This window comes from Acomys minous, assembly GCF_964271855.1.
Source record: "Acomys minous genome assembly, chromosome: 16".
NCBI classification, from domain to species: Eukaryota; Metazoa; Chordata; class Mammalia; order Rodentia; family Muridae; genus Acomys; species Acomys minous.
The window spans coordinates 41,737,017-41,764,584 of NC_140498.1; the positions used below are offsets into that span (position 1 = coordinate 41,737,017).

At 50.5% G+C, this 27,568-nt stretch overlaps 1 protein-coding gene across 5 annotated transcripts; it reads left to right on the forward strand.

The window, feature by feature from the left end:
- Positions 1–12,106: 12,106 nt before the first annotated feature.
- On the forward strand, positions 12,107–24,227 carry ZNF205 (zinc finger protein 205). 5 transcript variants are annotated; one of them, XM_084762464.1, is made up of 7 exons: positions 12,110–12,188; positions 12,764–12,900; positions 15,947–16,160; positions 16,360–16,451; positions 16,975–17,095; positions 19,997–20,104; positions 20,326–24,227. In XM_084762464.1, the coding sequence occupies exons 2-7, from the start codon at positions 12,844–12,846 to the stop codon at positions 21,366–21,368; spliced, it is 1,635 nt and encodes a 544-aa protein (XP_084618590.1). In that variant the 5' UTR covers positions 12,110–12,188; positions 12,764–12,843; the 3' UTR covers positions 21,369–24,227. The 5 variants fall into 5 exon arrangements, with proteins under 5 accessions (XP_084618594.1, XP_084618590.1, XP_084618592.1 ...); XM_084762466.1 differs by lacking the exon at positions 12,110–12,188 and adding an exon at positions 12,216–12,364; XM_084762465.1 differs by lacking the exon at positions 12,110–12,188 and adding an exon at positions 12,217–12,368.
- The last annotated feature ends 3,341 nt before the right edge of the window (positions 24,228–27,568 follow it).

The window sequence follows — 27,568 nt, forward strand, 5'->3', positions numbered from 1 at the left end:
GAATCCAGCCCATCTCTTCTTGCGGTGGCCTGGGGGGGGAGAGGGGGGAGGGGAGACGTAGCGCAGAGTGGAAGCCTGGGGCATTTTAAAGCTTACGTAAACAGCCTCCCTCAACTCCGGCTCCCTGCATGGTGGAAGCCCGCCTATGTGCACTCTCACACACTAGCCCTGTATTAGGGCCTACCCTGCTTCTTGAACGCTAGTGGATGTAGCCGCCCACCCTGGGGACACAGAAGCCATCTTGTGCCCAGCAGAGGGCCCTTGACTGATGGCCCAGGAGAACCAAGGTCATATGGGTGGGAGGGATCAGAGCACTGGTGGATCAGAAAAGCCTCTCCTCCCAGACTGTTGCTGGGGAAACACCCAGGAAGTGGATGGGGCAGGTTGGGCACACCCTCCGCTGTGCTCAGGTATAGAGATGCAGGGCATCTAACGACTCTCTTACAAATTAGTTACACAGCAGGGCGTGGTGGCGCACTCCTGTAATCCCAGCACTCGGGAGGCAGAGGCAGGAGGATGCCTGTGTTCGAGGCCAGCCTGGTCTACAAAGTGAGTCTAGGACAGGCAGGGCTACACAGAGAAACTCTGTCTCAGAAAAAACAAAACAAAACCCAAATTGGGTGTGTGTGTGTGTGTGTGTGTGTGTGTGTGTGTGTGTGTGTGTGTGTGTGTTCCTGCTGAGTACATGTGTATTCAGGTACACGTGTTTTCTCATGCTTGTGCAGGCTGAAAATTTGTAAGTTGACTTACTTGATTACAATCCCCCCAACCCCCTGCCCCAGACAAGGTAGCTTTGGCTGTCCCAAAACTCATCATGTAGACCAGGCTGTCCTCGAACTCACAGAAGGATATCCCCCTGCCTCTGCCTTTCTTCCAAGTGCTGGGGTTAAAGGCATACACCACTATTTTTGTTTGTTTGTTTGTTTTCAAGACAGGGTTTCTCTGTGTAGCCCTGGCTGTTTTAGACTCGCTTTGCAGACCAGGCTAGCCTTGAACTCACAGTAATCCTCCTGCCTCTGCCTCCCAAGTGCTGGGATTAAAAGCTTGGGCCACAGAGCCTGGCTTTTTTTTTTTTTAGATAGGGTCTTACTATGTAGTCTTAACTGGCCTTGAGCTTGCTCTGTAGATCAAACTGGCCTCAAATTCAGAGCTCTGCCTGCTTCTGGCTCCTGAGTGCTTCAGTGAAGGTCATGTACCATCATGCCCAGCCCTCCACCTTGTGTTTTGAAGGAGGTGTCTCTCACTGAACCTGGAATTGGATAATTGGCTAGATTCGCTGGCCGGTGAGCTCCAGGGAGCCAGGGATCCACCTACATCTGCCTCCCCAGCACAGCGAAGTCGAGTATACCGACACTTCAGGCTTTTAATGTCGGTGCTGAGAGTGTGGCCCCGGGACTTCATATTAGCATGGCAAGCACCCTGTTGTCCAAGGCATCTCCTAGGTCCCACTTGTTGATGACCTGGACGATTCTGAGAAGAAACAGTAGGTTAATTGGAGGGTGTCTGTGCTGGCTAGCTTCCTGTCATATGGACACAAGCTAGAGTCATCTGGGAGAGGAAGGTCAGTACAGGAAATACTACCACTGCATAGTTACATCTGTAGGGCATTTTCTTTCCTTTTCTTTTTCTTTTTTGTTTTGTTGTTGTTTTGTTTTGTTTTTGAGACAAGGTCTCTCTGTGTAGCCTTGGCTGTCCTGGACTCACTTTGTAAACCAGGCTGGCCTCGAACTCACAGCGATCCGCCAGCTTCTGCCTCCCAAGTGCTGGGATTAAAGGAGTGTGCCACCACACCCAGCTTAGTAGCGCATTTTCTTGATTAATGATTGGTGTGGCCAGCCAACTCACTAAGAATGCTGTCAACCCTGGGCGAGGGTCGTGGGTTGTATAAGAAAGTAAGTTGAGCAACCTAGGAGGAGCGAGCCAGTGAGCAGTGTTTGTTTCTTCATGACCTCTGCTTCCTTCCGGTCTCTGGCTTCCTGCCCTGACTTCCTGTCCTGACTTCCGTTTATAAAGAGCTGTAAGGTACAGGGTGACATAAACCCTTTCCTCCCCGAGTTGTTTGTGGTCACAGCTAATGTAAGCAAAGGCACACCGCGCTTCTCAGGGATTCTGTCTTGGCATTTTGTCACAATTAAACAGGGCTCCGAGTAGAGGAGGTTGCCAACAGATGAGGCGTCATTTGCATCACATCAAGGGTACAGCAGTCTGAGCGCTCACTGTTGATGTAGACCTTGGTCACCTGGCAGAAGTCTTCCCAGCTTTTAGTCCTGGGAACTTACTCCAACCCAGTATCTACCTCACTTTTTAGAAGGAAGCCACTTACACACCGGTGTCTAAGGAGTGGGGAGTGATTCCCTCTGTCTTGGAGAAGACAGTAACTGCATAACTTATTTTAACTTTATTTACTTACTTTTCAGCGCTGGAGACTGAGCTGGGCCATGGTCACTGAGTTCAGCGAGCTTCCCTGATTTTTGTTTTTGGGTTTTTTTTTTTTTTTTTTTTTTTTTTTTTTGTTGTTGTTGTTTTGCCAGAGTGCTCTCTATGTTGACCAGGTGTTCCTGCCTCGGTCTTCTGAGTGGGTGGGACTTGAGGCATGTACCCAGCACCCAGCTCCCTATGTCTCTTTAAAACCACACCTCTTTATTTTGTTGACTTAACACTTTTTTGCTTCCTGGTATAATTAGGTCGTCCGTGTAGTATATTCCTGGCTTACTCTAGAATCAAGCCGCTTTTCTTTTTCTTTCTTTCTTCTTTTCTTTCTTGTTCTTGTTCTTGTTCTTTTGTTGTTGTTGTTGTTGTTGTTGTTGTTGTTCTTCTTCTTCTTCTTCTTCTTTTAGGTTTTTTTTTTTTTTGAGACAGGGTTTCTCTGTGTAGCCTTAGCTGTCCTGGACTTGCTTTGTAGACCAGGCTGGCCTCGAACTCATAGCGATCCGCCTGCCTCTGTCTCCCTCGTGCTGGGATTAAAGGCGTGCGCCACCACCACTCGGCTTCTTCTCACTCCGCACCCCCCCAATACAAGGTTTCTCTGTGTAGCCCTGGCTGTCCTGGAATTCACTCTGCAGGCCAGGCTAGCCTCGAGCACAGAGATCCACCTGCCTCTGCTCTTGAGGGCTGGAATTAACGATGTCTACCACCACTGCCCAGCTCAAGCCATTTTCCTAAGGAAGTCTGATTTCAACTGTAACACGGCCCTGGTCCATAGCACAACCGATAGCACTTGTTAGAGGCATCATTCTGACCTTAAGACCCAGCACACTGAGCCGGGCATGGTGGCGCATGCCTGTAATCCCAGCACCTGAGAGGCAGAGGCAGGCAGATCTCTGTGAGTTCAAAATCAGCCTGGTCTACAGAGCGAGTCCAGAATAGCCAAGATAACACAAAGAAATCCTGTCTTGAAAAACTAAAAAAAAAAAAAAGACCTAGCACATAGGCCCTGACACCTTGAGGAGGAAAAGGTTTATTTGACTTACACTTCCATATTGCTGTTCATCACTGAAGGAAGGAGGAAGTCAGGACACAAACCTGGAGGCAGGAACTAATACAGAGACCATGGAGGGGTGCTGCTTACTGCCTTGCTCCTCATGGCTTGCTACACCTGTTTTCTTTTTCTTTTTCTTTCTTTCTTTTTTTTTTTTTTTAAGATTTATTTATTATTATATATACAGTATTCTGCCTGCATGTACACCTGCAGGCCAGAAGAGGGCACCAGATCTCATTATAGATGGTTGTGAGCCACCATGTGGTTGCTGGGAATTGAACTCAGGACCTCAGGATGAGCAGGCAGTGCTCTAAACCTCTGAGCCATCTCTCTAGCCCTCTTTTTCTTTTTTAAAAGATTTATTTATATTTATACATTATTCTGCCTGCGCGTGAGCCAGCACGATCAGTGATTTTATCAGTACCTAACACTAGTCTAATGCTCCAGAGAGATCAGTCCTTCTAATCAGTCTCCCTAGCCCTTAGGAGCTAAGGCCAACCTGAGTATAGAGTAAGTTTGAGGTCACCCCGGGGTACATAGCAAGGCCTAGCGTCCAACAAACAAACAAACACCAGTAAAAAAAATATTGTCCCCATGTTTTCATATTCCGAGGTAAGAATGAACACACACACACACACACACACTTTGAAAAATAGGTGTCCCGGGCTGGTGTAGTGGCACATGCCTTTGATTCCAGCGCTTGGGAGGCAGAGGCAGGTGGATCACTGGAGTTTGGGGCCAGCCTGGTCTACAAAGTGAGTCTGGGACAGCCAAGGCTACACAGAGAAACCCTGTCTCGAAAAATAGATGTCCTGACAGGTAGAGAAGGGAGTCACAGGCTGAGAGGGGGAATGCAGACCTCAGCAAGGGAAAGACTGAGGAGCCCTGCTGAAGGGGGCCTCACAGTGTGTGCCTGGGCACCTGCGCTCTGGTGCTGAGCTGATCAGAGTGCCCTCTGGCCTCCGTGCCCAGCTGCTTCAGAGTCTAACTTAATTATGACTACAGCTTGAAAGTCAAGTCAACATGGGGACACTCTAGGTATCACATAGCAGATGATGACAGCAACAAAAAGTATTTCAGAGCCGGGCATGGTGGCACATGCCTTTAATCCCAGCACTCGGGAGGCAGAGGCAGGTGGATCGCTGTGAGTTCGAGGCCAATCTGGTCTACAGAGTTAGTCCAGGACAGCCAAGGCTACACAGAGAAACCCTGTCTCAAAAAACAAACAAAACAAAACAAAACAAAACAAAACAAAGCAAAAAGTATTTCAGGACGATGACAGGATTATGGTTTCCTACAAACGTACTGACTTCTCAACCCTGAAGGGCAGCCCTCAAGCCTGAGTGGCTTTTAGGCTTAGTTCCAGTGACTTCTGCTGGCGTACATGTAAAATCTACTTTTTTTTTTTTGGTTTCTTATCTCTCTTTCTCTCTTCTTCACCCTAATCCCTTCCAACACCTCAACATCAGGTAGGAGAGAAGTACAGTTAGTTGGGAGACAGGGCATAGTTTTTCTTGGCTAATTCCTGCTGTTCTGGGTCCCCAGGTTCCTTGAGGCAAGTCCAATCCTCGTTTCAGGATATTTTCGACTTCTCATCACATTGCAGCAACAGCGACCAGGAGCAGCAGGCGGGCAGCACCAGCAGCCTCTTCTTTCTTGGAGCCCCCAGTCTCTCTCTGGGTTTGGCATTTATTCCCACAGGCCAAGACCACGCCCCCACATGAGGTAGTTCACGCTCCCTCTCATGAGGCAGTCATCACCTATGGAAAAACTGGAGCGGCTCCCGTATCCCACACCTGGGATTAAAACACAAACATGTTTATATATCCTGAACCAAAACTTCCATAACAGATGTCCCTTTGTGCCTGCACTGTAGGATATTGGGTAGGCAGTATTCTGGGCACTGGGGTGTAGAGGTTTGGAAATATCTGGTCCAGAATTTCATAGCTGACCCTGCGGTCAACAGTCAGAAATAGAGGATGTTGACGTTGCTGTCTGAAAGGTTCCTCCTGTCCTCTTGGTGCTTGACCAGGACAAGGGAAGGCCAAGTGATCGCAAAAACTCTGGTACAAATGTTAGGGTTCAGGAATAGCCATACACTGACCATTCGAGCACCAGATTCCGATTGATGGAAGTTTATTTAAACGATGAACAAGAACTGACCAGTAGCCGGGAAGTGGTGGCACATCCCTTTAATCCCAGCACTAGGGAGGCAGAGGTCGGTGGATGACTGTGAGTTCAAGGCTAGCCTGGTCTACAAAGAGAGTCTAGGACAGCCAAGGCTACACAGAGAAACACTGTCTCAAAAAACAAACAAACAACTGGCCAGTCAGGGCTGTACCTTGTAAATTCAGACTGTGACACTGGTAAAAACTGACCAGTCAGAGCCATGGTCCAAATTCGAGTATTAGACCGTAATATTGGTCTGCTTTGAAGGCAGGCTTTTTATAAGAAAAACCAGGTAATAATCAGGTACCCAGGTGGGAAGCAAGGGGAGGGCAGTACGACATTATTATTTTTGTTTGTTTGTTTGTTTGTTTGTTTTTAGTATGACATTATTTTGATTAGCTAAGCACAAGAAGAATCAATTTTGTTCTGAGCACAATAAAACCAGGTAGCTAGACAAAGCACTTTAAGCTGATTGCCTGGGATTTAGGGTAGGGGAGCTCTTGGGGGATTTCCAGCCCTCTGGGAGTAAAGAACACAGTAGGATGTTGTGGCCTTAACTCTAATAGAACATTATTTATCTTTAATCCAGGCAGAACATGCATTTATTTTATATATATATATCTTTTGGTTTGTTTTGGTTTTTCTGTGTAGCCTAGGGTTTCTCTGTGTAGCCTAGCTGTCTTGGACTCACTTTGTAGACCATGCTGGCCTCAAACTGACAGAGATCCTCTTGCCTCTGCCTCCCGAGTGCTGGGATTAAAGACGTGCGCCACCACGCCCAGCATTTTCTTCTTCTTCTTCTTCTTCTTCTTCTTCGTCTTCTTCTTCTTCTTTTTTTTTTTTTTTTTTTTTTTTTTTTTTTTTTTTTTGGTTTTTCGAGACAGGGTCTACACAGCAAGTCCAGGACAGCCAAGGCTACACAGAGAAACCTTGTTTCAAAAAAACCAAAACCAAAACCGAACCAAACAAAAGACACTTTGTGGGCGCTGGAGAGGTGGCTCAGAGGGTGAGAGTTCTTCCAAAGGTCCTGAGTTCAATTTGCAGCAACCGCATGGTGGCTCACGGTCACCTGTGAGATCTGGTGTCCTCCTTTGGCCTGCTGGCTCACATGCAGGCAGAGCACTGTATGAATAATACATCATAAAAAGATACTATATTTTTAAAAAAGCATTTGTGTGCCTTTGTGTATATGCGTGTCTTCCTCAACCACTCTCTATTTCATTTTTTCAGGCTGTGCCTCTCACTGATGGAGGAGCTAGGATGACTAGCCGGCAAGCCCTGGGATCCTCCTGTAGGCGGCTCTTTAGTGCGTGGATCACAGGCACGCAAAACTGAGGAAACTTTTACCCTAGGGTCCTGGGGATTGAACTCAGTACGTCGTGCTTGACAAGCAACACATCACTGACTGAGCGACCTCCTCTGGTTCCATTTTTAGTTTTTAAATTTTTCCTTGAGCTGCTGGGCTTGCATCCGGAGTTTCCATCCCTACACGTTGGGTAGTCTCCCATCACTGAACTGGACCACTCCATCCCCACTTCCCTTTCTAAAAGCAGTTCCCTATGTAAAGTGAGCAAGTGTGCGTGGGACAGAGGCAGGGTCGGAAGACTCGAGGGCGCGCCGAACCTGTACCGATTTTTTTTTTTTTTTGGATTCTGTTCCTGAAGGCTCTTTAATTAGTTCTTAATGTCCCAGGCATCGAAACAGCCGCAGCGCTCCCTACGTTCCCTAGGGGTGGGCTCTCTGGCTTGCACACAGTCTCGGTTTGTAGGACAGCCCTATCCTCGCAAGCCATCCTCCTCTCGAGGATTCGTAGGTCAACGCGAGAGAAAGATGGGCAAACCGGAAATTGCAACGGGCAGCCGGACTGGAAATGCGGAGACACCGGTGAGGGTCCGCAGCTAGGACAGTAGGACAGGACTGCCCAGGGAGAGAGAGTGGGCGGGGCCTGGAGGAGAGGAGGGGCGGGGCCTCCGGGGTGCAGCCAGTCAGAGAGGCTGCTGTGGAGCGTGGGCAGGGCGGAGTAGTGCAGTAGACTAGCTCTGGGAGCCCCCAAGTGGGTGTTCTGCAGAGCTCTTTTTTTTTTCTTTTCTTTTCTTTTTTTTTTTTCCTTTCTTTCCTTTTTTTTTTTTCTGAGACGGGGTTTCTCTGTATAGCCTTGGCTGTCCTGCACTCACTTTGTAGACCAGGCTGGCTTCGAACTCACAGTGATCCGCCTGCCTCTGCCTCCCAAGTGCTGGGATTAAAGGCGTGCGCCAGACTGAAGAGCTCTTTCCAGGCCCCAGAGTGAGTCCTCTGGGCCTAGGGCCTCTGGCTTCTGTGCTCTGGAAGCACAGGGAGCGCCTCACTGGGTCTGCTCCGCATCTCGTGGTCTTTGAAGATTTTAGTGATTTCTTTTCTTCTTTTTCTCTTCCATCTCCTTCTCTTTCACAACTATGTTGACCAGGCTGGCCTCGACCTCATAGAGATCCTCCTGGCTCTGCCTCCCTAGTGCTGGGATTAAAAGCCTACGCCAGTGCCGCTAAACTGTATGATTTTCTACTTTTAAAATTGTATCCCTCGGTTTCGATTTCTCACATTTTGAGTACAGAAACCCTGAGCCACCATGAGGGTGCTGGGAATGAAACCCTGCTTTTCTGAGAGAGCAGCAAATGCTTTCAACTGAGGAGCTTTTCCTGGAGCCCCAATGTATGGTTTTAGTATATTTTATTAATTCTTTGAGAACTGAAGACAATGTATTTGAATCACATTCACAGCTCCTCCTGGCCTTAACTCCTCCCAGATCCACCGTTTCCCCATCTCCATCTTCCCAAATTCGTGTTCTTTAAGGAAAAAATAGCCCATACAGTCCAACTACTTTTGTTGTTGTTTTTCAGGCTGCTCTTGAGCATGCTGTGCAGCTGAGGATGACTTTGCATTTCTGATCCTCCTGCCACCACTTTCCAGGTGCTAAAATTGCAAGCATACACATTACCCAGTTTATTTGGTGCGGGTGATCCAGTCAGGGGGTTTGTACGTTCACTATACCTGTTGGGTAACATCATCATCATCATCATCATCAGTAATATAGAATAATTATATATAAAATGTAATATAATTTGTTTGTTATTATTGAGACTGAGTCTCTACAGAGCCCTGGCTGTCCTGTAATCACTCTGTAGACCAGGCTGCCCTGGATCTTACAGAGATCCTCCTGCCTCTGCCTCCTGAGTGCTGGGATTAAAGGTGTGAGCTATCATGTCTGGCCTATTACTTTTCTTCTTTATTAAGATTTATTTATTTATTTAGTATTCTGCTTGCATGTATGGCTACATGCCAGAAGAGAGCACTGGATCTTGTTGTAGATTATTTTGAGCTATCATAGGGTTGCAGGACCTTTGGAAGAAAAGATAGTGCTCTTACCCTCTGAGCCATCTCTCCATCCCCCATTATTTTTCTTTATTTCTTTCAGATTCTGTTATTTTTCTCCTGTTGTTTTTTGTTTTTTGTTTTTCGAGACAAGATCTCTCTGTGTAGCCTTGACTGTCCTGGACTCACTTTGTAGACCAGGCTGCCCTTGAACTCACAGCGATCCGCCTGCCTCTGCCTCTCTAGTGCTGGGATTAAAGGTGTGCGCCACCACGCCCGGCCCTTTTTCTCTTGTTCTTATCACTTTCCTTCCCAAGGTCATGTCTCTGTATCGTCCTATTCTCCGATTTTGCTTTGCTAACTTAACTAGTAAGTTATTTTGTCTTTGATTCACTTATGATTCTTCTTTCTCATTCCATTATTCCTTAAGACCTTTGAAGGTCTCTTGTAGTTTATTTACTGAACACAGTGTCTTGTTCTCACTCAAGCTCAGAGCAGCTTCGGAGTATTGGAGTTGGCCTTTGTCTACTGGGTACCCCAGTAACCAGTGAGCTGGTGCAGGCAGCAGACATCTATGGAATACCCCCCACCCCCCACCCTCCCATGCCCCACCTCCCCCACCCTTTCCAGTTGGTTTATTTGAGACAGGGTTTCTCTGTGTAGTTCTGGCTCACTCTGTAGACCAGGCTAGCCTCAAACAGCCTCTGCCTCTCAAGTGCTGGGAATAAAGGTGTGCACCACCATCACTGACTGTCTATGGGATCTCAAATTTAACATTGTCATCAATTAAAAGTCAAACTTCTCATGGAAATAGAAATTTCTTTTGCTTATCTTTAAAAATATTCAAATTTGGGGCAGGAGAGTAGCTGTTCCAAAGGTCCTGAGTTCAATCCCCAGAAACCATATGGCGGCTCACAACCATCTGTAAAGTGATATGGCGCCCTCTTCTGGCCTGCAGGTGTATATGCAGATGAAGCACTTATATAAATAAATAAATAAATCTTTTAAAAAATTTCCTACTTTGCCAATATGAGAGATCACTCACAGCTGCCTCTAAATAAGTTTTGGTTCTTGAAGGTCCTTCAAATCTTTCCCTTTTCATATTATTATTTTTGTTTGTTTGTTTTTCAAGACCAGGTTTCTCTGTAATAGAGCCCTGTCCTGGACTCACTTTGTAGACCAGGCTGGCCTTGCATTCACTGAGATCTGCCAGCTTCTGCCTCCTGGGTGCCTTGTATCTTTTGTTTGTTTGTTTGTCCATGTCTCCCAGGCTAGGCTTGAACTTTCGATGTAGCTGAGGACAGCCTTGAACTCTTGATTCTCCTGCCTTCACTTCATTCAGCCTCCTAAGTGCTGAAATCACAGATGTTTATCATCACACGTATTTTTGTTTTTCTTTTTTTTGTTTTTTGTTTTTCGAGACAGGGTCTCTCTGTGTCAGCCTTGGCTGTCCTGGACTCGCTTTGTAGACCAGGCTGGCCTTGAACTCACAGAGATCTGCCTGACTCTGCCTCCTGAGTGCTGGGATTAAAGGCTTGCGCCACCACGCTTGGCTTAGCTGATCATTTTTAATGCTGTAGTTAACTTTTTATTTTATTCATCCTGCAAATGGTTGGAGTGTAAAGCCAGGGCCTTGTGCAGACTTGGCAGGTGCTCTACCACTAAGCTATTCTGCAGCATTTAAAAAAATTAATTAATTAATTCTATATACAGTGTTCTGTCTGCATGTAACACCTGCCCACCAGAAGAGGGCACCAGATCTCATTATAGATGGTTGTGCGCCATCTGCAATTTTGTTTGTTTGTTTTTGTTTTTGTCTTTTGAGACAGGGTTTCTCTTTCTCTGTGTAGCCTTGACTGTCCTGGACTCGCTTTGTAGACCAGGCTGGCCTCGAACTCACAGTGATCTGCCTGCCTCTGCCTCCCGAGTGCTGGGATTAAAGGCGCATGCCACCATGCCTGGCTCCCACCTTAGTCTTTTAAAAAATATAATTATTTTCAGATCTCTACAAGTTGGAGGACAGCATGGTCTACATAGTGAGTTCCAAGACAGCTAGAGTTACAAAGCGAGGTCCTGCCTCAACAAACAAACAAACAAACAAACAAAAAGTAATATTTTTTATTTAGCACTTTGAGAATTTTGCACAGTGTAGCTTAATCATCCTCATTCCCTAACTCTCCCTACTCCTCTCAGATCCGCCCTGGGCCAGTCTATGCCCCGCTATTGATGAACCTGAATGACTCTTGAAAAACCCAATTTCTCCTCCATCTTGCAGAGATGTAGGGCATCTTATTTCCTAAGTGCCCTCAAGGATGGAGAACTCTGTTGCAGTCTTGGAGGACCCAGAGGGTCTCTTAACCTAAGAGCTGTAAATGAACCCAGGGACTCCAAAGAGAGTGTACGGTCTGACGTGTGGTGTGCTGGAGAGAATGGCCCCGCCTCTTCCACTTAGCTCAGTGCAGCACCACTCCTTTAAGGATGACTGCAATGCCTTTGAGTCATCAAATACTCAAGTCTGTAAAAAAAAAAAAAAAAAAAAGCCGGGCGTGGTGGCGCATGCCTATAATCCCAGCACTCGGGAGGCAGAGGCAAGCGGATCGCTGTGAGTTCGAGGCCAGCCTGGTCTACAAAGCGGGTCCAGAACAGCCAAGGCTACACAGAGAAACCCTGTCTCGGAAAAAAAAAAAAAGAATGTATCTTTTTTATTTGCCTTTTTTGTTTTCGAGATAGGGTTTCTCTCTGTAGTCCTGGCTGTCCTGGAACTCACTCTGTAAACTAGGCTGGCCTCAAACTCAGAGATCCACCTGCCTCTGCCACCAGAGTACCGGCATGAAAGGCATGCACCACAACGCCCAGCGCATCTTCTGTTTTTCTGTTTCAGTCTTCATAGATACTGCTGGGTAGAATAATCCTTGAGAGGCAGCATTGTGCAGTTGACCCTACCTCCCAAGCCAAAAGCAGGTGCAGCCGCGGCTAGGGACCCCAGAACCGGAACCCTCGAAGCCGGGAACCCTGTAAAGCTGCAACCGAGTGGGGAATGGGATCTGGAAGGGACTTCCTGTTGTCCCTAATCCCAGCCTCCACCAGGCTTTTTCCTGCCCGTTCTGTTCTGGCTGCAGAGACTCGTTTCACCCCCCCGGGGAGGGCGGCTCCACCTCCCACCCCACCCCCCGGTGCTTCTTTTGCTTCCACCTCGGTGAGAAGGGGATGCTTGGGAAGGCACCTGGAAATCGGCTTGTGCAGCCGGCTTGCAGAAGGGGACAGGGTCAAAGGTGGAAGGCTTCAGGTTGGCAAGAGAGAATGAGGGGGCTGGACCCAGGATTGGGAAAGCGAGGACGTGCCCCACCCGGACCATGACCAGGATGAGCACAGGCAGGTGGGAAGCTGCAGCTCTGAGAACACGGCTGAGAGCGGGCATCTGAATTGTGGACTTCAGGCGAAGCTCTGTGTCCGGCGGGGACACACAGCAGGCATCACCGCTCTGCCGGCGCCTCTTTTGCAGGCTCTCTGCAGAACTTTAGCGCCTCCTGACAAGAAACCCCGATTCTCGTTGAGCCCTCACTTTCCTTGAGCTGGCTTTACTGAGATTTGGGGCTCTTGCTTCAGCGACCAAGGGGACAATACCATTCCTTTCCAAGAAATCAGAAAATGTCGTTCATGCACGGGGTTCCGTAGAGTTTGGCAGGCTTCATTTGCGCTGTGGTCAGGCATGGGGAATGCGGGTCACTTCGGAGGTGTTCCGGACACGTTGACCTCTTTCCTCTTTTCCAGGTCCTGGTCTAAAACCTAGAAGTGGCTTGCCTAGCAAGGGACAGGACCATTTACTGTTCTTCTTAGCTCTGAAATAGAAGATGTCTGCAGACAGAAAAAGCATCCCAGCTACGGAGAGCAAGGGGAAAACCCATGAGGTATCTTGAGATGCTCGGTAGGAGGGATGCCATGAACTGGAGCAGGGGGGTGGTGTTTCAAAACCGGATGTCTGGAAAAAAGAGTGGGAGACAGTGTGGGAATGGGGCTTCTAGACGAGAGCACTGGGCAAGGCTGTGGGAGAGGAGCGGGTGGGAAATAGCTTCCAACTGGTCCTTACTGTGTAACTTTTTGAAGTCTTCTGCACCCCACACCCTTCCTCCTGGACCACGCCTCCTCCACGGCTTACCTCTCTGGGTCCCGAGTTCTGCCTATAGCAGCTGCCTGCCTTGGTGTGGTGTGTGTGGGTGTGCGCATATGTGTGCGCACGCGCGCGCGCCTCACCCCCCCCCCCCGTTTGTGATTGCCACCTTTGGGGGTTCAGGCTCTCTCGGCTTGGAGCTAGAGGACTCTGACGTAGCCTCAAGCCTGGTGTGTGACCTGCCCTGGTCTGTGGGAACTGCTTGTGCTGTGTGTACACTTGTGTCTTTTCCCACTTGTCTCACTTGAAGGCAATAATGTGTGTGTGAGTCGTCTTTAAGCAGCTTGCCAGGCTGTAAACGGTGGTGACTGTGGTACAGGAACCGAGAACACCCATGACTACTAGGTCAGAGGAATTTGGATCCTCCCACCTAGTTTTGCTGGTGGTTATAAATATAAATAATAAAAATACACCAGCGCCAGTGCTGCCATTTTATGATGCAGAAGCTCAAAGAATTGTTACCAGTGTCCGGCGCCCCTCTCTCTGACACCTGAGGAGTCTCCTTGTGTGTCTGTGCTCTCTGCCGATATCAGCCTGTCAGCGGCACACTGGTGGAGTAACAGTAGTTACTTGCATTGCTCTTTGTTTATCTAGAACCTTCTTCTGGAGCAGGCAACTGTCTCTCATTCAACCACTAGCTCATCCTGTTTTATGCCGCCAGAAGTGCAGGGGATAGGGCAGCGGAGTCTAGACCCCTAAGGTCCCCCACACGGGGTAGGGGGTGGAGGTGGGGGGCGGAAGCAAAATATGCAAGCTCCCAGCAGAAGGCCGGCTGCTTATGTCGTGGTACAGGTAGGAACTTACCAGGATCCTCCAGTGCCGGTGAGGCTTTAGGGCTCCGTGATGTGGGCCCTTCTTTTATCTTCCAGCCCTGATGTGTTGGCTTCCCGTGGCTGTCCGGTAAGTTCCCACTGCCAAGAGGCTTAAGACCAGCTAGGTGTGTTTTCTCAAAGCCCTAGAAGGCCCTGCTCCCTTGGAAGACTTGCAGGAAGGGAGCCTTTCCATGGCTGGCCAGTCCCAGAGCCTCCATCTCTGTTCTCTGTGCCTTCTCCTCCTCCTCCTCTTCTCTTTTACTTGTTTTTATTTCTATGTATATGCGTGTGTGTTTGGGGGCGTTGGATGTGAGTGCAGATGCTTGTGGTCCACAGAGAGCATTTACATTTCCTGGGAGCTGGAGCTCCAGGTCCTTCCGAGCTTTTCAACATGGATGCTGGGAACCTAACCTAGGTCTCCGGCAACAGTAGTAAGTGCTCTTAACTGCTAAGCCATTTTCCAGCCTCCATGTCTTTATTTTGTTTGTTTTCTTTGGACCTTGCTGGGGGTCAGATCTAGGACCCCGAGCAAGCACTCTGTTACTGCTCTAATGCTCTCGAGTTATGTCTCAAGTCCTCTTTTGGCTTTTTATTTTGAAATAGATTTGCTGAGTTTTTCCTGTGGTCTTGAACTCTTTTAGTAGCTATGGTAGGTCCAGGTTGGCATCAGCAGACCTGGCTGTACCTTCAAGTCTTATTAATGTCTAAATCACTAGGTATAGGCCCTACCTTAAACCTCCAATGGCTGAGTTTCTTTTCTCTGTGTATGTGTTCGTTTTTAGATATTTTAATATATTTATTTATTATGTATACACTGTTGTACCTGCATGTACACCTGCACACCAGAAGAGGGCACCAGCTCTCATTATAGATGGCTGTGAGCCACTGTCAGCCACTGTGTGGTTGCTGGGAACAGGACCTTTGGAAGAGCAGCAGGTGCTCTTAACCTCTGAGCCGTCTCTCCAGCCCCCATGTTTGTTTTTGAGACAGGGTTTTGTTTTTGTTTTTGTTTTTTGAGACAGAGTCTCTCTGTGTAGCCTTGGCTGTCCTGGACTCACTTTGTAGACCAGGCTGGCCTCGAACTCACAGCGATCCGCCTGCCTCTGCCTCCCAAGTGCTGGGATTAAAGGCATGCGCCACCACGCCCGGCCCGAGACAGGGTTTTTGTACGTAGCCTTAGCTGTCCTAGAACTAGCTCTGTAGACCAGGCTGGGCCTTGAACTCACAGAAATCTGCTTGAGTGCTGAGAGTTTAAGGTGTATGCCACTATTGCCTGGCTCTAATGATTTAATTTCAAGATTGCTAACTTAATTATCTCTGTAAAAGACCCTTTCTCCAAATAAGGTCTTTTTTGTTTTGTTTTGTTTTTTGAGACACAGTTTCTCTGTGTAGCCTTGGCTGTCCTGGACTCCCTTTGTAGACCAGGCTGGCCTCAAACTCACAGCGATCCACCTGCCTCTGCCTCCCGAGTGCTGGGATTAAAGGCATCTGCTACCACGCCTGGCGTAAGGTCATATTCTTTATTTGTTCTGTTTTGGTTCTAGACAGGGTGTCATGTGGTCAGAATGTTTATGCAGCCGAGGGTGACCTTGAATTCCTGCTCCTCCTGCTCCCACTTTCCAAATGCTGGGATTACAGGTTGTGCCACTACACCTGACATCAGATGAAGTTACATCCGTGGCTGACAAGGATTTGGGGGTGGGGTGCTATTTAACCCAGGCAATTTAGTTTTCTCACATATTAAAAAAAGATAGTCTACAGTGCCGTGTGCTGTATGAGGCTTGAGTGGGAAGGAAACAGCTATTTTCAGGGTGCCTTGTCCTCTGGCACTGTGGTTCAGGGTTGACATTTTCCATCTCCTATGGCCTGTCCTTGCTGGCGTGAGGCCTGGATAGAGAGAGAGGCCAACGCTTTACGATGTGCATTCCACTGCTGGGCTTCCAGCCCAACGCTGACAGGGACTGTGATTCCCAGGTCCTGAGTGATGGGCAGCACTGTGGAGACGAGCTCTCTGGGAAGGAGGAAACCGTGGCCTCGGGAGCCTCTCAGGAGTCAACGCATGTTAAGGCGGAGATGGAAGAACCACACCCTGAGGGGGCATCCCAGGAGGACAGGGCTCCGGGAACACAGAGCTGGACTTCCCCAAGACCTGGCTGTAAGGACAAAGCCCTGCTCCTGCCTGGTGGAGGTAGGAGAAATGCACTCTCAGAAGAGTTGAGGGTTTTACCAAAGGGAGGGAGAGGCCCCAGATGTCCATCTCCCTCCTGGCAGCCTTAGAGTGGGTGATCTGCCTCTGGGGTTGGATGTGGGGTGAGGTTTGAGGTCGCGGGGGAGCATCATGGCCTGACAGGATGCTGGTTACTCTGACGAGCTCTGTCTTCCTGCAGCTCTCCCCTCATCCTGGATTCCTGTACTTTCCCGAGGGGGAAAGACCAGAGAACGACAGATGGCGGCCGCACTGCTCACTGCCTGGTCCCAGGTGAGTGAGTGTCTCTCCAGCCTGCCCCGGGGACAGAGGCAGGACCCCTCCTGGCCCTCACAGTACTCAATCTTTTCTGCAATTGCCCAGCATGTGACTCCAGAAGGCTGTTTCCCTTCTGGTGTGGAGTCAGAACCCACTGTCTGTGTCTCCCTAAAGTGTTGCTGGGGCCCAGAGAGCCCTTGTCCAGGCGTGGGGCATTAGCCCTGGTACAACTGGTGGAGAAGCAGAGGGCTCAGAGACTGCTCTGGCACTGAATCATCCTTTGAGAGATGGGCTACATGAGGGCCTGAGCTTGCCCATGTACCCTAAAATGTCACCTTGCTCCAGACCATCACATCCCACCGAAGTCCATCCTTGAGTGGCTCTTTTCTCCAACCTCTGAATCCAAGTGATGGGGCCATTGGAGGCAGCACTTTGAAGGCCTGGTCTTCTTTGCGTGCCTTGGAATTGTCTTTTTTTTTTTTTTTTTTAATAACGTTCATAGCAGACCCTGAATAGTGTTGTTTTCATGTTGTCTCAGATGCCGGTGACCTTTGAGGATGTGGCTCTGTATCTCTCCAGGGAGGAGTGGGGAAGGCTGGACCACACACAGCAAAATTTCTACAGGGATGTCCTACAGGACAAAAATGGGCTGGCTTTGGGTAAGGGCTCATCTGCAGAGGCTTTCTGTGGCCTCCAGAGGGTTGAAGGCTGCCCTGGCATTGCCTCTGTACCCACACCTTCCCTCCTTCTCCCCTCCCCTCTCCTTTATGAGGACGGAAGCTTCCACGCAGGTGGAAATGTCTGCATCTGTTCTAGGGCAGTGACCCAAGCCAGGTGCCTGTTGAGTTGTAGGAACAGGATAGGAGGAGGATTGATTTTAAGCTTTGTTTGCTCAGCCCAGCTTAGACTTGGGACAGCCAGAGTGTTGGGTGCGGTGGCTCTCCCCTGTAGTCCCAGCAGTAAGCCAAGAGTACTGATGTTTGCACATGGAGTCCAGGCCTCTCAGGGCTGGGTGGTGAGACCTTGTCTCAAAGGTTATTTTTAAAAAGGTGCAGCGCTGGTGGTCGCACACGCGTTTAATCCCAGCACTTGGGAGGCAGAGGCCAGCCTGGTTTACAGAGTGAGTTCTAGGACAGCCAGAGCTGCTACACAGAGAAACCCTGTCTCGAGAAACCAAAATAAATAAATAATAAATAAATAAGAAGCAGCAGGGCTGGAGAGATGGCTCAGATGTTAAGAGCATGGGCTGCTCTTCCAGAGGCCTGAGTTCAATTCCCAGCACCCACGTGGTAGCAGGTGTACATGCAGACACAACATTGTTAGCAGGTTAGTGGCTGCAGCAGTGCGCTGGGTTGGTTTGGAATGTGTCGTCAGCTACTGGTCAGATCCTTAAGCTAGAGGCATTGCAGCTGCTTCCGTGGACCTACAGGGCACGCTTTCTCCTGGCTGGGGGTGGGGACTTGCATCGAAGTCCAGGCTTTTGACTTCTCGGTTTCAAACTGATTTGGCAGAATTTGATGATGTCCTCAGCTCTTCATTGTCATCCATCCATTCTATTCCTTACTACTTTGTTTTTTTGTTTTTGTTTTTTGTTTTTTTGAGACAAGGTTTCTCTGTGTAGCCTTGGCTATCCTAGACTTGCTTTGTAGACCAGGCTGGCCTCGAACTCACAGCGATCCGCCTGCCTCTGCCTCCCGAGTGCTGGGATTAAAGGCGTGCGCCACCACGCCCGGCACTACTTTGAATTTGTTAGTTAAGGTGGAATCCCTGTGTGTGTGTGTGTGTGTGTGTGTGTGTGTGTGTGTGTGTGTGAGAGAGAGAGAGAGAGAGAGAGAGAGAGAGAGAGAGAGAGAGAGAGAGAGAGCACACCAGAGGTCAGCTTTGAATGTTGCGCCTTTAGTACTGTTCACTTTTGTTTGTCGGTGTCTGTCCTCCCGTCACCTCACTCTCCCTCACCCCAGATAGGATTCCTATGTAACCCCAGCTGTCCTGGAACTTAGTAGACCAAACTTGCCTAGAACTCACAGTGATGCGCCTGCCCCTGCTTCCCAAACGCTGGGATTAAAGGCGTGCGCCAACAGGACCGGGTTGTTTTGCTGTTTTGTTTTGTTTTTTGAGACAGGGTCTTTCATTGGTCTGGAGTTCATCCAGTTGTCTAGGCTTGCTAGCCGTGGAGCTGCAGTGTCCACATACCCATCCTTGGGACTGCAAGCACTTGCCACCGTGGCTATGGCTGCTAAGGATGGCACTCAGACCCTCGCCCCTGCTGAGCTGCCAGGCACACGACTGAACTATCTTTCCAGCCCCGTGGTCTCCAATTTCTGCTGACGACTACGATGGTGGTCCTGAGTCCCATCCTGGCCACATCAGTCACCCTAGTCACTCCCGTAGTTGCCTCAGACTTGCTTGCCAGCCATTGTTAGCATCTCCCAGGGCCTGGACCAACAATTCCAAGCACACCCTGGAGATTAGAGGGCATTTAGCACTGAAATGGGCCCGTGCCTCCCAGAGACCTAGCAGGGTTCTTTCTTCCCTCGAAGCATGAGAGTCACAGCCACCTGCTCCTATTGACTACACCAAAGTCCTCGGGGACATGGCCCATCGGTCCTTTGGTTGTCAGTGCCACAGCCTCTGAAGCTTGGCCTCTTGCCACCATGCCCGAATCCCCCACCCCCACCCCCCAACAGAAGTGCAGGACTAGGGTGTCTCCTGGTTCTTACTGCAGGGCCCACTGCTTGTCAGTGATCAGGAATGGGGTCCTGCTGAGCTGAGCAGGCTGTGCTCCTCCCTCTAGAGTTCTGTTGTTCGCTGAGGGCAACAGGAGGAAGGGCAGCCAAGCACCGGGAGAAGATAGGCTCATTTTACTTTACTCTGCCAAGGATGGGCCTCAGGGCTTCCCACACATTACTCCACCCACAAGCCACACTCCAGCCCTTCTAAAGAGTAAAAATATTTATCCGTTTGTTTAATTTTTGGTTTTTCAAGACAGGGTTTCTCTGCGTAGCCTTAGCTGTCCTGGACTCGCTTTGTAGACCAGGCTGGCCTCAAACTCACAGTTATCCACCTGCCTCTGCCTCCCGAGTGCTGGGATTAAAGGCGTGCGCCACCACACCGGCCTTTTTATCGATTTGTTAATTTTTTTTTTTTTTTGAGGCAGGGCCTCATGTAGCCTAGGCTAACCTTGAACTCATTATATAGCTGAGGATAACCTTGAGTTCCTGATCTTCCTTCCTCTACCTCCTAAGTGCAGGAATTCCACAAATTGCCACCAAGCCTGAATGTTTTTACATTCTGCTTACTAATGAGCTATTGAAATGGTCTCCCTGTGTAGCCTAGGCTCAGCCTCCTCCTGCAGCCTCCCAGGTGCTGGCCTCCATGCCTGGCTCTAAAGGGAATTTGTGAGTGCCTTTTGTTTTGCCTTAGGATTCTAGGGCAAAGGGGTCCCCCCTTTGCCTCACAGAGTCAGGTGAGGGTGGAGGTGGGGGATGGTGGGTGGAGTGGGCTTGGGGGTGATTCTACTGCTGGGCCGTCCCAGAAGTACAGGTTCTTTCTCCGGACAGGGTTCCCCTTCAGCGGACCTTTCTGGGTCTCTCAAGTTCAGGGCAAGGGTGAGGCGGCAAGCTCCAGCAGGCCAACAGGATCTGAGGAGAGGAGAGGCCTTGGTTCAGGTGAGGGCCTCAGCAAATGCTAAGGTTTGGGACCCACAACTGTGGGTGTGCATGCAGGGGGGTCTCCAGAACCTAGGGGGTTATTGCCTAGGGGGTTCCCCTGGTTTCCCCTTGCTTTCTCTTGCCTCCCAGAATCTAGCTCCTGGTTTCTTAGCCCTACTTTCCCTTCCCGCCTGCTCTCCGGAAATTTTGTCTCCAGCTGGCAGCCTGTCTTTTTACAGGAGCTGTGGAAATGGTACCAACCCTCGCTGTGGCAACCCTAGAAGATACGAAACCCTCAAGGACCAGGGCTAGGTGGACCCCGGGGCAAGACCTGCAATGTGGTCAGCAAGTGTCTAGCAGCCCGAGTGCAAAGCTAGCCAGAGACACGGGGCAAGCTAGACAACCAACCTGGCCCGACTCACATCCTCTCAAGACCCCAGAGGCCAGCGGCCCAGAAAAACCCAGTGAGGAGGAGAAGGATGCCCTGGAAAGTGGCGAGGAGGGTCTGGTACCCGACGGCGACTCAGGCAAGAGGACGTACAAGTGCGAACAGTGCGGCAAGGGCTTCAGTTGGCACTCGCACCTGGTGACACACCGGCGCACGCACACGGGTGAGAAACCTTACACCTGCACGGACTGCGGCAAGCGCTTCGGCCGCAGCTCGCACCTCATCCAGCATCAGATCATCCACACGGGCGAGAAGCCCTACACCTGCCCCTCGTGCTGGAAGAGCTTCAGCCACCATTCCACGCTGATCCAGCACCAGCGCATCCACACCGGGGAGAAGCCCTACGTGTGCGACCGCTGCGCCAAGCGCTTCACCCGCCGCTCGGACCTAGTCACGCACCAGGGCACGCACACCGGCGCCAAGCCGCACAAGTGCCCCATCTGCGGCAAGTGCTTCACGCAGAGCTCCGCCCTGGTCACGCACCAGCGCACCCACACCGGCGTCAAGCCCTACCCGTGCCCGGAGTGCGGCAAGTGCTTCAGCCAGCGCTCCAACCTCATTGCGCATAATCGCACACACACGGGCGAGAAGCCCTATCACTGCCTCGACTGTGGCAAGAGCTTCAGCCACAGCTCGCACCTCACCGCCCACCAGCGCACCCACCGCGGCGTGCGGCCCTACTCCTGCCCGCTCTGCGGCAAGAGCTTCAGCCGCCGCTCCAACCTTCACCGGCACGAGAAGATCCACACCACTGGGCCCAAGGCCCTGGCTATGCTCATGCTGGGGGCGGCGGCAGCGGGGTCACTCACCGCACCCACACCTGCTCCCACTTAAGATGCATGAGAGAGAATAGTGAGAACACCCAGGGAGGCTGGGACAGGTCCATCCGCTCATGCTAGGGCCCTCGAAAGACGACGGGTCCTACCCATGGGTGACCCCGGGTGAGGGCAGGCGGGGAGCTTCAAGCACCGGCACCAGGTGGGGCATGGTAACATGGAAGGAGGCAGGGCTAGCAGGGCAGGCGGGCACTCCAGCCGCAGAATACAGGCCTTGGAATTCAAGCTGTGGCCTGTGGCTCTGCCCCGGGTCATCTGGCAACTGTTGGTTCCCCCAGGCACCCTCCTTTCAGGTAACCGTGAGTTACAACTTTTGACCTGGAGAGCCTCTCTTCCCTAGCCTTGACTTGTGTCAGGGTCCCTTTTGTCAGAGGCCTATTCCAGAACAAGTGGACCTTTTTGTCTCTGTTTTTCGAGACAGGGTTTCTCTGTGTAACAGCCCTGGCTGTCCTGGACTCACTTTGTAAGCCAGGCTGGCCTCGAACTCACGGAGATATGCCTGCCTCCGTCTCCCGAGGGCTGGGATTAAAGGCGAGCGCCACCACAACCCGGCACAATTGAACCTTTTTTAAAAAAAATTTAATCTGTTTTTGTTGGTATCTACACACGTGTATGTGTGGGGCACACATATGTCACAGCACACCTGTTGAGGTCAGAGGACAATTTGTAGAATTGGTGGCTGTCTACCATGTGCATCCCAGGTGTGGCACTCGGTTTGTCACGCTTGGTTGCCAATAGGCATCTTCACCTGCTGAGCCACCTTGCCATCTCACCCTTTTGGTTTGTTTGTTTTGTTGTTGTTGTTGTTGTTTGAGACCTGGTTTCACGTAGGCTAGGGTGGCACGGAACTAGCTATGGAACCGGCGCTCCTTGCTTCCACCTTGTAGGTACTAGGACTGTAGGTGTGGACTGCCCAGCCCAGATTTGGGGCCATAAGTCTGTAAGTAAGCGAAGGCTTCTGAGTTCAGGTTTCCCAGCTGGAAGACAGCCTGTCACTTCTGAAACTGTGAAGCTGGGGGAGGGGGTCCCAAGGGCACGTGGCCCTCGCTGAGCCCTGGCCTCTCTCCTTTGGCTCCTACTTTGGGAACCGGGAGCCGGGCGACTTGGACACTCCCACTGCATGTTTCCTGTCTATCAGATGCCCGGCTGTTTTGTGGTTACCTACTTTCAGCCACTAGGGCCTGCCAGGAACAGAGTGCCTCACTTGCCATGGACCACTTTCTCTTCTCATGCATTGCACAGCAGCTGACAGCACCGTTGCTCCTCAGCCTCCATGTCTACGCCATTTATAATGTGCTGTTCCTTCCCCCTGTTTGTCTTTGAGCAAGAGTTCTGCTTTTTAACCTCTGTAGCATCCATTCCCATTTGCTCCCTTTGTTCTTTTGTTTGTTTTTTTGTTTTTCGAAACAGGGTTTCTCTGTGTAGCCTTGGCTGTCCTGGACTCGCTTTGTAGACCAGGCTGGGCTTGAACTCACAGTGATCCACCTGCCTCTGCCTCCCGAGTGCTGGGGTTAAAGGCATGCACCACCACGCCCGGCACTGTTTTTGCTTTTTTTGAGACAGGGTTTCTCTGTGTAGTCCTGGCTGTCCTGGACTCGATTTGTAGACCAGGCTGGCCTTGAACTCACAGCAATCCGCCTGCTTCTGCCTCCTGAGTGCTGGGATTAAAGGAGTGTGCCACCACTGCGGCCTGTCATTTGCTCCCTTTTTAAACCCCAGTCTCCAGCCTTTGGCCCCGCTGTGGCTCAGATGCTAAGAGAGCGTTCAGCTCTGACACCTGTCGACTGTGAGAACACCTGCATCAGAGAGGCCTCAGAGACCCCGGCGTGTTCAGTGGACCTGGAGAGCTGGACTTAGCTTGAGGCCTGGGGCACGGGAGCGGCTGGATGTAGGCAAGCTGCTGACTGGGTTTGCCCAGGCAGACCTTGGTGGGATCCGCATAGGGTTGCTGGAAGGACTAGCTAATCTAGATGGTTGTGTAGGGGCTGGAGAGATGGCTCACTGATAGAAAGCTGCTCTCCCAGAGGTGGCTCCAAACCGCCAATGCAGGGGATTTGATGCTGCCTTCCAGTCTCTGCAGGCTCCTGCACACGTGTGTGCACACACATCACACATCTCACACATAATTACAATTTAAAATTCTTTTTTAAAAGATATTTTATTTAGCCAGCTGGGTAGTGGTGACGCATGCCTTTAATCCTAGCATTTGTGAGGCAGAGGCAGGCAGAACTTTATGAGTTCGAGGCCAGCCTAGTCTACAGAGAGAGTTCTAGGACAGCCAGGGCTACACGAAGAGAAACCCTGTCTCTAAGGGAGAAACATTTAGACAGGATCTCAGGTAGCTCAAGTTGGCCTGGAACTCACTATGTAGTCAAAGATGACCTTGAACTACTGATCGGTCTGCCTCACAAATGCAGGAATTACACCTGTGTTCTACCAAACCTGGCTAAGATGGTTATTTCTCAAAGAAGTCAGAAAGACAGACTGCTACCTCCTGCTTGTCCAGGTGACGACTTCAGCCATCAGGAGTTTCTCTGCGTGGCTCCGTGTGAGGAGCTGAGGGGGCTGTCACCTGTGAAATGGGCTTCTCTCCAGGAACTCTTCACTGAAGGCAGGGGCTGCTTGCAAAAACATGTTAAAAATCCACGGGAAGGGGCTGGAGAGATGGGTCAGAGGTTAAGGGCACTGGCTGCTCATCCAGAGGTCCTGAGTTCAATTCCCAGCAACCACATGGTGGCTCATAACCATCTATCATGAGATCCGACGCCCTCTTCTGGCCCTGCAGGTGTACATGCAGGCAGAACACTGTATACATAATAAATAAATCTAAAAAAAAAAAATCCACGGGAATTTGGCATACAGACTCACTTGCATAACTCTGTGCCTTTGGGTGTGTAGTGAGCCACAGGGACAGATTTGCACAAGAGTACAAAGGATACAAGACAAAGTGGTAGCATCGTGGGCCTCGAACGTTGGGATGAAAGAGAACTGATGATTTGGTAGGTGATGGGGTGTCGAGAAAGGAGGGGAGGCCTGAGTAGGGTCTTCACGTCGAGTGGAGCTTGGCGGGGGTTGGTTCATGAGCCGTTGATGAACGCCTGGTTTACTACTGTGCTTTTGATAGCAGCGCGCTGGCGAGGACAGCGAACTAGTTTCCTTCTGAGCTTTCCGCTCAGGGTCCGGGTGAAAGCTGCTTTTGCTTGGCGGAGGTTGTGGCAGGCACACAGCTGTCATCTAGGACAGTTCACTGGAGCTCTCTCTCCGCAAGCAAGTCAGGAGTCCGACCCTGCATTTTCCACATCGGTGGCTCCGCCCTCCGCTGTCCTCAGCTAGGCAATTGCCAGGGAGATGGGCTCCAGAAAAACCGGTCAATCCCCGCCGCTGCCGCCGCCGCCGCTAGTCCCAGCAACGCTCCTTTTCCCTGGCCCCCACCAAGCCCAGCGGTTCCAGCTGCTGTTCGGAAATGGTCCTCTTTAGTTCTGTAGGCCTGGTCCGCAGAGGAACCAAGGACTGTGTTCGTTGACTCCCTCTGGCTGCCTCCAGTAGCTGGGGCTCTGAGGGCTGTAGCCCTGGCTGGCCTGACACGCGATGTAGAGACGAGGCTGGACTGGAACGTGTAGCAATCTGCCGCCTCTGCCTTTCACGTGCTGGGATTACAGTCGGCATGCTACTAGGCCGCGCTTTAAAATGTTTTTGATTCACATATTTTTAAATTTTGTCTTCTTATGGTTTGCGCATTTTAATGCGGGGTGTGTGTACTCATATAAGAGGTTGGCATCTTCATAGTAAAAGACAGCTGATTATAGGGTACATTTATTTGCCAGGCAGTGGTGGTGCACACCCTTAGTCCCAGCACTTGGGAAGCAGAGTCAGGTGGATCTCTGAGTTTGAGGCCAGCCTGGCCAACAAGAACAAGTTCCATAGAGAAACCCTGTCTCCAAAACAAAACAACAGCAATAAAAAATGTGTTCCATGTGTGGCCTTTTTCTCCTATTTATTTATTTGGCCGATGATGGCCAGAAGAGGGCGTCACAACTCCTGAGCTGGAGTTACAGACAGTTGTAACGCGGCTCACATTGCTCCGCTGATGTGTAGGTGCTGAGAATCGAACCCAGATCCCCAGGAAAAGCAGCCAGTGCTCTCAAGGGTTGAGCCGTCTGTGTAGCCCTGGAAGCACCCTCTGTGTTGCTGTACAGACATCTACACCAACACAAACTGCAACAGAACAAAACCTGTGCACTCGAGAGTCACCCTAAAGGAGGGGACAGCCGTGCTGGCCGACATACTGTTCAACAGCTGCTTCAAAATGAACTCATAGGTGATGCCAAGTGAAATGACCGTGTGCTCATTAAAATATGACTTATGGGGGAAAAATGACAAAGTGGCTGGGCATGTGGCCCACACCTTTAATCCCAACACCCAGGAGGCTGAGGAGCTGGATCTCTGTGAGTTCCAGGCCACCCAGGACTACAAAGGAGACCCCTGTCTAAAAAAGAAAAAAAAAGTGTTTTGAAACCTTAAAACAAGCAATCACAACAACAAGCCCAAAACACGCTCACCCAAACCAAGCACACGTTGGTTTGACCTTGGCCCTCTAGCTGTATGTAGTTTATGGATCAATGTTCTGTTTTGTTTTTCCAGTCATGGTTTTTCTTTGTAGCCCTGGTTGTCTTAGAACTAATTCTCTTCCTATAGATCAGGCTGGCCTCGAACTCAAAAAGATCCACCTGCCTCTGCCTGCGGGATGCTGGGATTAAAGGCATGGGCCACCACGCCCGGCTACTACTCTGTTTCTTCTTTTGTTTTGTTTTGTTTTTTTAAGGCTTTAAAAAAATCTCTAATAGGTCAGGCGACACAGACACAAGATCTCTAGAAGGCTTTTTCACTCTGAGTCGATACTCAGCCTTGAAGCTAGGCTGCTGCTCGTCCGGGGCTGCGCGAGAGCGAAGCCAACGCTGCCACCTTGTGGCCACGGCCTGCAGAGCTGGTACAACCAGCTCCGGCCAATGCGAGTTCTCAGAGTTGGAGCGGCTGCGGTGGCCCGTGGGTAGCCTCTTTATTTCAGTGCCGCCTGTGGCCCTTCTGCATCCTCCCCAACACGGCCGTTATTCAGCTACCGTGGAAGGTGTGGTCTCGTCCAGAGGCGGAGGCGGGGGAGGAGGGAGGCAGAGGTTGGGGGGGGGGCGATTGCTCACTGGCATTAAAGTGAATTCTATTCTTTGCCCCCCCCCCCTTTTAGGTCGATGGAAAACAAAACAAAAAGAAAAAAGAACTAACAATAGTTTTTGAACAGCTGATGTCTCTAAGAAGTCCTTAGAGATGGGGCTTGGCTATTAAAAACCGGGACAGAGGTGAAAGATGTGATCCAGCAGCTGGCGGGAGGCGGGGAGCGTTGTGGTGGGTATGGGCTTTTATGAATGAATACAGGAAGCTTTGAAGGATGGCGTGAGAGTGCGCACCGGAAGATTTCATGTGACCAAGTCCCTGATGTGGCCCGTGGCCCGCGTTGCAGAAAGAGAGAAATCTCGCTGGGAGCCTGTTAGCGTTCTAGGGATGTGGCGGGCAAGGATGTGGAGGGAGTGGGTGATTCAGAAGTCTTCTCAGTCGGCTGGACAGGGAAGAGCTAGGGTGACCATTAGGCTTCAGGCTATGTACAATGCAGAGGATTGAGCTAGAATCCCGGGACATTTAGGACAAGATAGGCAGGTGTCCCAGGTCTGCAGGACAAGCTAGTTAAAGGTGTTGAGCAGCCGCACAGAGCTGGACGGTCTTTGAACGCTTTTGATGGTTTTGAGGACACGAATCTCTGCACCCCCTAGGCTCTAACTGCCAGTGTTGTGCAGGGACCCTAAACCTAGAAGTTGCTAAGGCTTCCTAGCATCTCGGGTCTGCCCCAGTCTGGGATGTAAACGTGTCCCTGCTCCTCCTGGGCCATTTGTTGTTGGAGAAGCAGGCTCACCACCATGGGGTCACCCTTTCGTTCCCTCTAGGCTTTCCCACTCCCCGGAGTTCTAAGGTTCTGGATTTGGAAGATGGAGTCCTTTCTGGGCTCGGTGCTCTCCTGAAGATCCCTAACGTGGCTCGGGCATCAGACACAAGTTTCTGAGAATCAGTCCAGCCCCGGCCCTCTGGGCAGCTACAGAGGGAACTGGCACGTCATCCTCATCAAGGGGGCAACACAAAACCCGAATTCGGGTT

Excerpts from the sequence above, each read along its gene's own strand:
- ZNF205 (XM_084762464.1), top strand. The coding sequence starts at position 12,844 with ATGTCTGCAGACAGAAAAAGCATCCCAGCTACGGAGAGCAAGGGGAAA. Across the intron at positions 12,901-15,946 it reads GCAAGGGGAAAACCCATGAG|GTCCTGAGTGATGGGCAGCA; the intron begins GTATCTTGAGAT and ends TGTGATTCCCAG. Across the intron at positions 16,452-16,974 it reads TGCTCACTGCCTGGTCCCAG|ATGCCGGTGACCTTTGAGGA; the intron begins GTGAGTGAGTGT and ends ATGTTGTCTCAG.